The 11,071-nt window shown below is 39.2% G+C and overlaps 2 protein-coding genes across 3 annotated transcripts in view; both read left to right on the forward strand.

Moving 5' to 3' along the window:
• LOC106318499 (probable manganese-transporting ATPase PDR2) overlaps window positions 1–6,751 on the forward strand; it is a 7,661-nt gene extending 910 nt beyond the window's left edge. For both annotated transcript variants that reach the window (XM_013756504.1, XM_013756503.1), the window contains exons 4-22: window positions 143–345; window positions 569–641; window positions 737–909; window positions 990–1,164; window positions 1,462–1,566; window positions 1,651–1,761; window positions 1,846–1,932; window positions 2,007–2,189; window positions 2,294–2,344; window positions 2,423–2,548; window positions 2,904–2,983; window positions 3,542–3,650; window positions 3,741–3,869; window positions 4,226–4,291; window positions 4,398–4,469; window positions 4,620–4,771; window positions 5,042–5,153; window positions 5,249–5,365; window positions 5,457–6,751. In XM_013756504.1, the coding sequence (XP_013611958.1) occupies window positions 143–345; window positions 569–641; window positions 737–909; window positions 990–1,164; window positions 1,462–1,566; window positions 1,651–1,761; window positions 1,846–1,932; window positions 2,007–2,189; window positions 2,294–2,344; window positions 2,423–2,548; window positions 2,904–2,983; window positions 3,542–3,650; window positions 3,741–3,869; window positions 4,226–4,291; window positions 4,398–4,469; window positions 4,620–4,771; window positions 5,042–5,153; window positions 5,249–5,365; window positions 5,457–6,536 (3,204 nt within the window). In that variant the 3' untranslated portion in view covers window positions 6,537–6,751. The remainder of the gene's footprint in view (window positions 1–142; window positions 346–568; window positions 642–736; window positions 910–989; window positions 1,165–1,461; window positions 1,567–1,650; window positions 1,762–1,845; window positions 1,933–2,006; window positions 2,190–2,293; window positions 2,345–2,422; window positions 2,549–2,903; window positions 2,984–3,541; window positions 3,651–3,740; window positions 3,870–4,225; window positions 4,292–4,397; window positions 4,470–4,619; window positions 4,772–5,041; window positions 5,154–5,248; window positions 5,366–5,456) is intronic.
• Window positions 6,752–7,313: 562 nt separating this feature from the next.
• LOC106313156 lies at window positions 7,314–9,810 on the forward strand (the record flags this gene model as incomplete). Its single annotated transcript, XM_013750899.1, is given in 8 exon segments — window positions 7,314–7,613; window positions 7,706–8,113; window positions 8,185–8,352; window positions 8,433–8,490; window positions 8,573–8,656; window positions 8,739–9,067; window positions 9,166–9,265; window positions 9,431–9,810. Coding segments are annotated over 8 exon segments (1,537 nt in total), but the record flags the coding sequence as incomplete, so codon positions are not given.
• Window positions 9,811–11,071: the final 1,261 nt, after the last annotated feature.

The following is an 11,071-nucleotide window of genomic DNA, read 5'->3' on the forward strand; positions in this document are numbered from 1 at the left end:
CCCAACGAATCAACACTAATATGTCTCTTTAAGGAACTTAATCCCTTTACTTTTTGAATCCTCTTTGGCCTGGAAGTGCATGATTATTTCGGTAGCTTACTTCCCATCTTTCCAACAGTCTTGAGTCTGTTCCTGTTTGCAGTTGACAGGTTCCGCATCTTCGGAGGACATGGAAGAAATTTTCTTTGACTTCAGAAAGCAGCGTTTTATATACTCAAAAGATTTAGGAGCCTTTTCCAAGCTTCCCTACCCCACAAAGGAAACATTTGGTCATTATCTAAAATGTACTGGTCATGGTACAGAAGCTAAAGTTGCTACTGCCACTGAGAAGTGGGGAAGGAACGTGTAAGTCGACTTGTTGTTTCTTTATACAAGTTTTTATGGACGAATCTCTTTTCACATGTATTTATAACCATTTCACTCTGAGGCCGATAGTTGATTTTTATTGGCAGTTCTTTTTCTATTGTCTCTTGTATTGTGCTGTCATTTTTTTAAATTAATGTGTCTAACCAACCACTTTATATCCAAAGTGGATATCGGTTTGATACTTTGTTTCTGCTTGTCGCAGATTTGATTATCCGCAACCTACATTCCAGAAGCTGATGAAAGAAAACTGCATGGAACCATTTTTTGTATTTCAGGTATCGTTTACTTTTTTAGTGCATGGATCTTGTAGTTATTTTTTTCTTTCTATTGGCTATTATTGCTCTAAGTACTGTGTTTCTTCCATTTGCAGGTTTTCTGTGTGGGTCTTTGGTTCTTGGATGAGTTCTGGTATTACAGTGTGTTCACACTGTTCATGCTTTTCACGTTCGAGTCAACAATGGCAAAAGCCCGGCTGAAAGCATTAACCGACCTGAGACGTGTTAGGGTTGACAGTCAGACTGTGATGGTCTATCGATGCGGGAAGTACGTAACTGAATAACACCCAAGTTTACCTTAAAGATCGTTTCGGTATTACTGCTGTGTCTGAATAAGTCAAATTTTAGGTGGGCGAAGCTCTTAGGTACAGATCTGCTGCCAGGAGATGTTGTGTCCATTGGGAGACCTTCAACTCAAACGGGAGGAGAGGATAAGACAGTACCAGCGGACATGCTTTTACTGGTGGGAAGTGCTATTGTAAATGAAGCCATTTTGACTGGCGAGTCAACTCCCCAGTGGAAGGTACTTTCTTTCCTTAATTTCATCTTTGTTTGTTGGCTTTTTCAAATTTATACGCGCCGGACTTTGAGATTTGCAGAGTTTTAGAACTGCAACATTGCATTTTAGTAAATTTGGTTCATCGTACTTGTCATTTTGACTATTGCATCAACAGCTTCTCTCACAATATGTGTATAGATTCTAGTATCTTTGTTTGAAACAATGAATCTTCATATTCATTATTAACTAGCGAGAGCTATACTTACTTCACTATAGATATATTACCTATGTTTTACTGAGATTGTATGATGGCTATTATAGGTTCCAATTGCTGGCGAAAGATCGGATAACAAATTATCGATCAAAAAGAGTAAAAATCATGTTTTATTTGGCGGGACCAAGATCTTGCAACATTCGCCTGACAAAGTATTTCCGTCCCAGCAATATTAACCATTTCTTCTTCTGTGCTTTCTCCTAACCTGTTTAATACTAATTAATTTTTGGGGTCAGTCATTCCCTCTGAAAACTCCTGATGGTGGCTGTCTAGCTGTTGTTCTCCGAACCGAATTTGAGACAAGCCAAGGAAAACTAATGAGGACAATTTTGTTTTCTACGGAGAGGGTTAGGGATCTTTCCCTTATTTGCTGTTTCAGTTCAGCAAGTTGTAAATTTTATTTGTTCTGATCTTTTCGGTAACAAAATTAGGTTACTGCAAACAGTTGGGAGAGTGGCCTGTTCATATTATTTTTAGTTGTATTTGCCGTGATAGCAGCTGGTTATGTTCTTGTAAGGGTATGGTCATATTTTTTTCTGGATCTTATTCGAATAAAGTCTATTTATACTAGTGATGAGAAACTCCTTTGCAGGGTCTTGAGGATCCTACACGGAGCAAATATAAGCTCTTGCTAGGCTGTTCACTTATCATCACCTCAGTGATCCCGCCTGAATTACCTATGGAATTATCCATTGCTGTCAATACGTCATTACTTGCTCTTTCACGTCGTGGGATATTCTGCACAGAGCCTTTTAGGATCCCTTTTGCTGGGAAGGTAGTGTCTCTTGTGCCTCACTTGGCTATTTGCTGGTCTTTAGAACCCCTGATGATTAATTGTACTGTTGTCTTTTTGGTCTCACACTTTCCCTTTGCTGACAGGTTGATTTGTGTTGTTTCGATAAGACTGGTACACTCACGTCAGATGACATGGTAAGGTCAAGTGAAGTTTGGGGTTTCTGCTTGCTTGATTTTGTTTATGGTAAACTCATTTTCATTGCTTCTTCATAGGAGTTTCGAGGAGTTGGGGGCTTGACTGATTCTGTAGAAGCAGAGACTGATATGAGCAAGGTTCCTGTACGCACATTGGAGATTTTGGCTTCTTGTCATGCCTTGGTCTTTGTAGACAACAAGCTGGTATGAACATCTGAATTTATTTTCTTGTTGGCCTAGAGAAATTTATCAGTTTTACTGTTGTTCGCCTGGGAGAATTTATTTTATCTATTTTGTTGCATAAATTCGTAACACCAGATTTATATTCTCCAAAAAAACTCTTTTCGTACATGTGCACAATGTTTTTTTAATCCGACAATTTGGCAATGCTGTATACTTCTTACTTTAGGAAATTTGAACTAAATGTTAGTGTACGTATGTGATACATGATACGTTTACTTATGGTCATCTTTCTGAAACTGCTTGTGCTTTGCTTTTGCATCATTAATCATCATTTCGAAAATCTATCATTTTTTACTCTGTTTTTCAATTCTTACAGGTCGGAGATCCTCTTGAGAAAGCTGCACTTAAGGGAATTGACTGGAGTTACAAGTCTGATGAAAAGGCCTTGCCAAGAAAGTAATTATTACATCTTATCCTATTGTTCTGACTCTGTGTATGGTAATTAGCCTTGTGAATACTATGCATATATATTTTCATATTTTGAGAATAAGGACTACAGTAAGGATGTGTACTGCATTGAAAATAGTGGTTTCTTCTCAAAAGTTGATGTGGCGAGGTTCTGTTTGTGGATTATCTGTTCCTGTGGAGCCATATTCAGGCACTTTGACTGGATAAAAAATGATGTCCACCTATGAAGTGGTTGACTAGGGATTATGTAAATTAAAGTTTACTTAGAAAATGTTAGTTGATAGGACTTACGCTAGGGATAATGCTTTGGCTCTGCTGCAATTTTCTTACTCTTTCTGTGTCTTGGCATCTTGCGAACCTATCACTTTCTTTGAAGCTGATGTTATATACACCTTTATTGTTTCGCCCTAAATATCTGATAATCCCTAGTTCTACTTAAACTTGAATAATATTAATGTTTGTAACTTATATATTATCGATATGAAGATCCTTCTGCCCCACAGATAAATAATTTTTTTTTTCACATTGTAATGTTATCTGCCGCAGGGGAAATGGCAACTCGGTGCAGATTATGCAGAGATACCATTTTGCTTCGCATCTTAAGAGAATGTCAGTTATCGTTTGTATTCAGCAGGAATATTTTATGTTTGTGAAGGTCTGTTTAATTCATTATTCTCGTAGACTAAATTTTTATCAGTAAATCCAGATCTAAATATTGGATGCTTATTTTTAATTTCTTTGACAGGGTGCACCAGAGACCATCCAAGATAGGCTTGTGGATGTGCCTGCTTCATATATTGAAACATATAAGAGATACACACGCCAAGGATCTCGAGTTCTAGCTCTTGCATTTAAACGACTTCCTGATATGACGGTAGTTACCCTTGCTCTCCCTCATGATCCTGTTGGCTTCTTGAAAAAACTTGATGCATGTTATTTTACCTAGCAAATTGTGACGGTTAGACGCATTACAGACGTAGACAATAATATCCTCTCACTGCTCCTCTATTGATAATCGTTAATGTACAACCTAAATTCATGCCAGAAGTCTGGCTTCCTTAGGTCTGTAGTGGAATAGTTGTTATATGTGCTTATGCATTTGTCATGCTAATTGAATTATTCTTTTCATGGTTAACAATATAGACAGCCAATATCGTTTTGTTCTGGATCATGCTAGCTCCGCGCACATGCTTTCAAGTTTTACCTTACGTGTGTTATAATGATAACCAGGCTAGTGAAGCTAGAGAGATGGACAGAGATGCTGTCGAGAGTGACCTTACTTTTGCTGGATTTGCGGTAATGACACAATGGTTTAGGCAGCTTTACTTTCTTCATATATTTGAATTGTAATTAATGGTCTGGTATCAACGTTGGTTCATAATGACTTTATCATGCATCACAGGTCTTCAACTGCCCCATTAGATCAGATTCAGCCGCCGTTCTCCTGGAGTTGAAAAATTCATCTCATGATTTGGTAATTTAGAAAATATAATTGAGTATAGAGTATATACTTCCGGTTCTTTGATTTCCGTTTGTCAGTCGCCATCTCTTTTTTTTCAGGGTGTTCATTCTTTCTTTAGTAATTAGATACAGGGGATGTCTTATCCTGTTTTCATGATTTCAGGTGATGATTACTGGTGATCAAGCATTGACAGCTTGTCATGTTGCAAGCCAAGTGCATATTGTATCAAATCCAGTTTTAATACTTGGTCAATCAAGGCCTGGTGAAAAATACAAGTGGGTGTCACCTGATGAGAAGGAGATCATACCCTACAGGTGCAGTCAAATTTAATAACAGTTTCTGTAGAAGCTTATTCGCATTCTCATCTTGTACAATCTTACGTAGTCGCATGAAACCGGCAGTATATGTTTTTTTTTTTTTGTTAAGTGGCAGTATATGTTGTGACAGTAGTCCCACTGTTACTTTTTTTGTGTAGTTTGTCTGCTATGATGATTGCTGAAGTAAAAACATCTGATAGTTAGATGATTTCTCTCAGTGTCATTCTTCTGCATCTGACTGAGATGCTACCTTGTTTTTGTGTGCAGTGACAAAGAGATCGAAACCCTTGCAGAGACCCATGATTTATGCAGTGGAGGTGACAGCATTGAAATGCTACAGGCTACATCTGCTATTTTACTAGTCATTCCGTTTGTCAAGGTAAATACACCTTATAATCTCTGTCACTCGGTTTATTATTTCTTATTAGCTATATACATAATAGAGTCTGACCCCCAAACCATTTCTCTCTTCAGGTTTTTGCGAGAGTGGCTCCACAGCAGAAGGAGCTAATCCTAACCACCTTTAAAGATGTAGGAAGGGGAACTCTAATGTGTGGGGACGGGACTAATGATGTCGGAGCATTGAAGCAGGTAACGCGCCGTATAAGTATTTGATTCAGATGCCAAGCAAATGCTTTATTTTATTTCTTTTGATTCGGTTTTTGTTTGTTCACATTTCCAGGCGCATGTTGGAGTAGCCTTGCTGAATGCTGTACCTCCCTCCTCAACTGGATCGGAATCGTCTAAAGATGATTCAAAGTCAAAGAAGCCCAAACCACCATCAGAACCAACAACCAGCAAAACCGTAATCCAGAACGGGGAAGGGTCATCAAAGGGAAAGATGACACCCGAAAACCGCCGCTTAACTGCTGCAGAACTGCAGAGACAAAAGTTAAAGAAGATGATGGATGAACTAAACAGTGACGAAGGTGACGGCAGGTCAGCTCCCTTAGTCAAACTTGGAGATGCATCCATGGCGTCTCCCTTCACAGCTAAACATGCATCGGTCGCCCCAGTGACGGACATAATCCGACAAGGTCGTAGCACACTTGTGACGACTCTTCAGATGTTCAAAATTCTCGGTCTGAACTGTCTCGCCACAGCTTATGTCCTAAGCGTTATGTACTTGGACGGTGTGAAGCTCGGGGATGTCCAGGCTACAATCAGCGGCGTATTAACAGCTGCGTTTTTCCTCTTTATCTCTCACGCTCGACCGCTTCAAACCCTCTCTGCAGAGCGACCACACCCAAGTGTCTTCTCCCTGTACCTCTTCCTCTCTCTCCTCGGACAGTTTGCGGTTCACATAACCTTCTTGATCTACTCCGTGAAAGAAGCTGAGAAACACATGCCAGAGGAATGCATCGAACCAGACGCGACATTCCATCCTAATTTGGTGAACACAGTGTCGTACATGGTGAGCATGATGCTTCAGGTTGCAACATTTGCTGTGAACTACATGGGACATCCTTTTAACCAGAGTATCAGAGAAAACAAACCCTTCTTCTACGCGCTCATCGCTGGAGCTGGGTTCTTCACGGTGATCGCGTCTGACCTGTTCAGAGACCTGAACGATTCGCTAAAGCTGGTTCCGTTACCAGAAGGTATGAGGGATAAGCTTCTCCTGTGGGCTTTGCTGATGTTCGTCATCTGCTACTCGTGGGAACGGTTCCTCAGGTGGGCTTTCCCTGGTAAGATTCGTTCGTGGAAGCATAAACAAAGAAGTGTCGCTGCAAATCTGGAGAAGAAGAAGAAGAAGGTATAATATTAAGAAGAAGAGACGAAACAGGTTAGGTTGAAGGTAATCAATCATCGAATCCATACATTTAGAGTATGTGGGGAGCTTCAAAGACATGAGAATAGGTCTATAGACATTTTGTTCACTGTTATATAGTTTAAGGTGTTCTTCTCATCTCTTGAGTTATTTTTTGTTACTACGCTCTAAGAACTGAACACAAGGGTTTTAAGCATTAGTCTCCACAATTGTTGTCGTTGCTTCTTTGTTCCACTTTATTTTTAACCAAAACACAATCTTAGCAAGTAGGTAACACACTGTGTGAAGGTCCACGGTGGATCCAAGAGATTCGACCACGCGTTTATACACCATTAGTTCTCATACTTTAATGGTAAAACAAGTTTTTTTTTTTAACAAATAACGGCAAAAAAAATTGAAAAGGGGGAAGATACGATTTTAGGGATTTTTTGGCGGCTTTAGGGCTGGCTCTCTCCTCGACGCTGCAACAACTTTCACGGCCTTTTTCATTTCCTCTGCTCCTAGTCTGGTCTGGTCAGGTCCCATCTTGTCTTCTTCGTCTCCACATCGATCCTAAGGTGTCGCTCTGATCCCAAATTCTCTAGATTTTAGCTTTTCGTATCATCGAATTTCAGATCGCGATTTCTTCCACGGCGTTGATGAGATAAGGTTTATAATTTTTTAGCTCTCCATGGTAATCAATTTATTTAGATCGCGATTTACTCTAGGGTTTTAACTCGCGTTTCATTTGTTCACAGGCTATGTGAGAATGTCTCCTCGTCCGATTAGGCTGAAACGTTCCACTATGGACCCCTCGTTCGTTTCTTCAGTCACCTCCTCTGGTAAAGCCGCCTTGGTCAAAGTCAAGTTGGAGCATGACAAGCACGTGTCTTCAGAAGATGACAGCTCATCCTCGGGGAAAGCCTTGGTTGCAGTTAAGTTAGAGAAGGAAGAAGAAGAATCTGGTCTTCTCGTGACTACCACCACGAGGAGAACCCCGAAACGAAAAAGACTCGCCGATTTAGTTGAGAGATTCGAGAAACAGAGAACTAGCCAGCGAGGTTTGACCACTCGATGGAATACCGAAAGGTACCTAGCCCTTTAGTATCATTCATGCTTACTTTACTTACTTACCCCCTTTGTATGAAAGTCGAGAGCTTTTGTCTTTTGTTTATTTAAAGGATTGATTTTTCGGAGCAAGTGATTGTGGATGTGTTGAAGGAGAAAGGCGCTTCTTTTGATGCCCCTGTTTCACGCGCCGAGTTAAGAGCCTCCGCTCGAGGGAAGATTGGTGATACTGGCCTCTTGGACCATTTGCTGAAGCACATTGATGGGAATGTGACTCCCGGAGGTGCTGATCGGTTTAGGAGGTGTCACGATACCCAAGGGACGATGCAGTATTGGTTAGAGAGTGCTGATTTGCTCAAAATCAAACGTGAGTCTGGTGTTCCTGATCCTAATTGGGTCCCCCCTCCTTGGTGGAAGCTTCAGGGTGCCAACGGCGTGATTAAAATTGAGTCTGGGGTCGATGATGATGAACCGTCTGCGTCTACTTCAGAGCTTAAGGAGGAGATGGATAGGATGAAGAGGTAATGATGTGGTTGCGATATTTATATAAGTTTCTGTTTTTTGGAGTTGAGATGTGATTGATAATATGCAGTGAGATCAAAGAGCTTGTGTCTGAATTGGCTCTGATTAAACGTGAATGTGGGATTCCCGATCCGGATTTGATTCCCTTAGCTCAGTGGAAGATCCAGAGTTCATCACATTCGCATGATTCTTCTGCTGTCTCCTCAAAGCTTAGGGAAGAACTTGATCAAATCAAGAGGTAATATTCTTGCAATATTCTAAGCTTTTCTGTTTTTTTTTTGTTTTGAAGTGTAATCTCATTTTCTTTGCGATATGCAGTGATATCAAAAAACTTGTATCCAAGCCAAAGTTACCAGATCATGCTGAAGCAAATGAGGTGACTTTTGTTTGTTTGTACAAGGAATCTGTGAAGATGAGTATATAATTAGAGACTCAGAACTGTTTGCATTTCTCTCCAGAAACTATTTAAGGAGATTATGAGTTGGAAGGTAAAGACTGATAAGCAAATTGCTGAGATCTCAAAGTCGTTGACATCGACACAGGTATAAGCCAAAAACAAGTATAATATATCTGTTTGAAGCTTCTTATCTGGGATGTTCTAACCGAGTAAAGCTTTTGCTGCAGGGCATGGTTAAGGAACTAGTTTCGTGGAAAGATAAAGTAGAACAGAAGCTGGTGGGAATTTCGAACAATGTGCAGGCAAACGGGACCAATTCCTTCAATCCAGCTCCTCAAAGCTGGGAGCATATACTGCATAATGCGAACTTGGATGACTTTACAGTGAATGGTTTCGAACCATGGGATGTTGATGCTGACCTTATCAATGTTCTGCCAGAGGCTGTCAGGCCTGATAAATACTCGCTTCCACCAAATGCTCGCAAAAGCTCTTTCCAAGACCATATGTGGTTTGAGGAACAGTCAGTTCTCAATTCCGAGATGCAAAGGACAGAGAGGTTAGAGTTGTTGCTTGGTTCCTAGGTTCCAAGAGTAGGCTTTATGGTTTATTATTGTTGTCTTAAGTAGTTTTTTTTTTTTGTGCTTCCATATGTAGCTGCATGACCAGAGGTGATTCCAGAAGCTCCAATCAGGACAAAGCTGAGATGCCTCCAGGTCCAAGAGCAGATATTGACGACACAAATATTGTTTCTCAGGTACGGTAGTAATCAAGCATGTTATAGAAGCATTCGTGAGTTGAACTGGATGATCAATTTTGGATAATCTTCTAGCCACTCGACCCTTGTCGTTGCCCTTTAGTAGATGTCACTTTCCCCACCCTTCCATCTTCTCACAGCCTTTTCACATGATGTTTTTTACAGGAAACATTGAAAGAGTTGGTGAATTGGAAAGCCAAAGCGGAGCAGCAGCTAATGGAAATGTCAGACGCTGTCCGTGCTCTACAGGGGTAGAGTCAGAAACACACACTAGGCAGATGAATGGTGGATTTACTTACATAAATTCCCTTGGAGACTTGTACAGGGTTTCTGCTTTAAAAACAACAAAAGGAAAACAAAGAGAGTAGAGATCAAAGTAGGCATCTGGAAAGTTTATTTAGGAAGAGGTAGAAGTGAGATCCTCTACATGAAAAGTGATATTTGAAGGTAGAGAGGCTTTTAAAGTTTGCTGTATATTCTCTCTGACTAACGACTCTTTATTCAACAACCAAGTTTTTGAGTAATCCTTTTTTCCTTTCTGATTATTGTTTGCTAATTATCAAAATATATACTTAACACATAGCTATTGATTATTGTTTGCTAATTATTAAAATATATACATAGCTATTTTCAAAAAGATAATGCACAGCTTAGTATCAGTTGGAATCCAATAAAAAATGAATGAAGCGTAGAGAGTATATGAATCACAAACCCACCTTTAATAAATAATAGTGGGCCTATTTTTTGGGCTTCAAGCCCACTTCAAACCGTCGCAATTAGATTAAATACGTCGTTTGTGTTGTGAACGTGAGAATAGGGTCCGAGCAGGGCCGGCTCGAACCTTTGGGCTCGGGGCAAAATTAAAAAAAAGTTACCCTTAACCGACTAAACTGAAATTTTGAAATTGTAACTACAGGGTAAAATAAAATAGCTTTCGTAAACACAACCCTAAAAATAAAATAGTCTTCCTCTTTTTATAGCTTTTTTTTTCTTGAGAATGAAATCGTTTGTTTCTACAAAAACCTTCAAAATATAACATATTTAGTCGGCTATACTTCAAAGTCAAGTTAATTTCTAAAAGTTAAGTAAAAATAAAAGTATGCCTGGATTTAAGAATAAAAAAAATGAATTAATGAAGCTGAAAGTGAAAGTGAAAATGAAAATGAAATGGATACCTGAAACAAGAAAACAAAAAAATCCTCAGACGTTTTAGAAACGAAAAAAAATATTTTGCTCTACCAAAAAGAAATCAGTGATCTCTAAAAAAGAAAAACAGGATAGTAAAAAAATATCAAAGATCACTTACATAAACTAATCAGCAATGCAAAAATCCTCGAAGAATCAAGGATTTTGAGATTTTTAAAATTGTATTGTCACTAAAAACGTCTTGATGAAATATACGCATGCCTAAAAAGCTCACATTAGGTAACTACTTTTAATGTTGATTATAATATTTTAATATTAATTATAATTTGGTAAAAATTTAATCAAATTAACATAAATAAGATTTTTTTCCACAAAGATAGATTTATAAATTTTGTATTTATTAATTTCGTTTTTCTAAAACATTATATGTATAGTTTACAAAAAATAAAGTTGCACTACTACATTAAAATGGGTCATGGACGGGTGCACTGCTGGCCCCTGGTCATCAGCCGGCCCTGGGTCCGAGACAGTTGTTATAGGGTATGTTGCTCAAAAAGGAATGTTTCGGACCGACACATGCTATAATGTTCTGAACGCCAGCCCTGAGATTTTAGGAATCATAGACGGTTTAGTAAAGATTTCAGTAGTTCGGTGGGGGGG

This window comes from Brassica oleracea, chromosome C9 (genome assembly GCF_000695525.1).
Source record: "Brassica oleracea var. oleracea cultivar TO1000 chromosome C9, BOL, whole genome shotgun sequence".
Taxonomy (NCBI): domain Eukaryota; kingdom Viridiplantae; phylum Streptophyta; class Magnoliopsida; order Brassicales; family Brassicaceae; genus Brassica; species Brassica oleracea.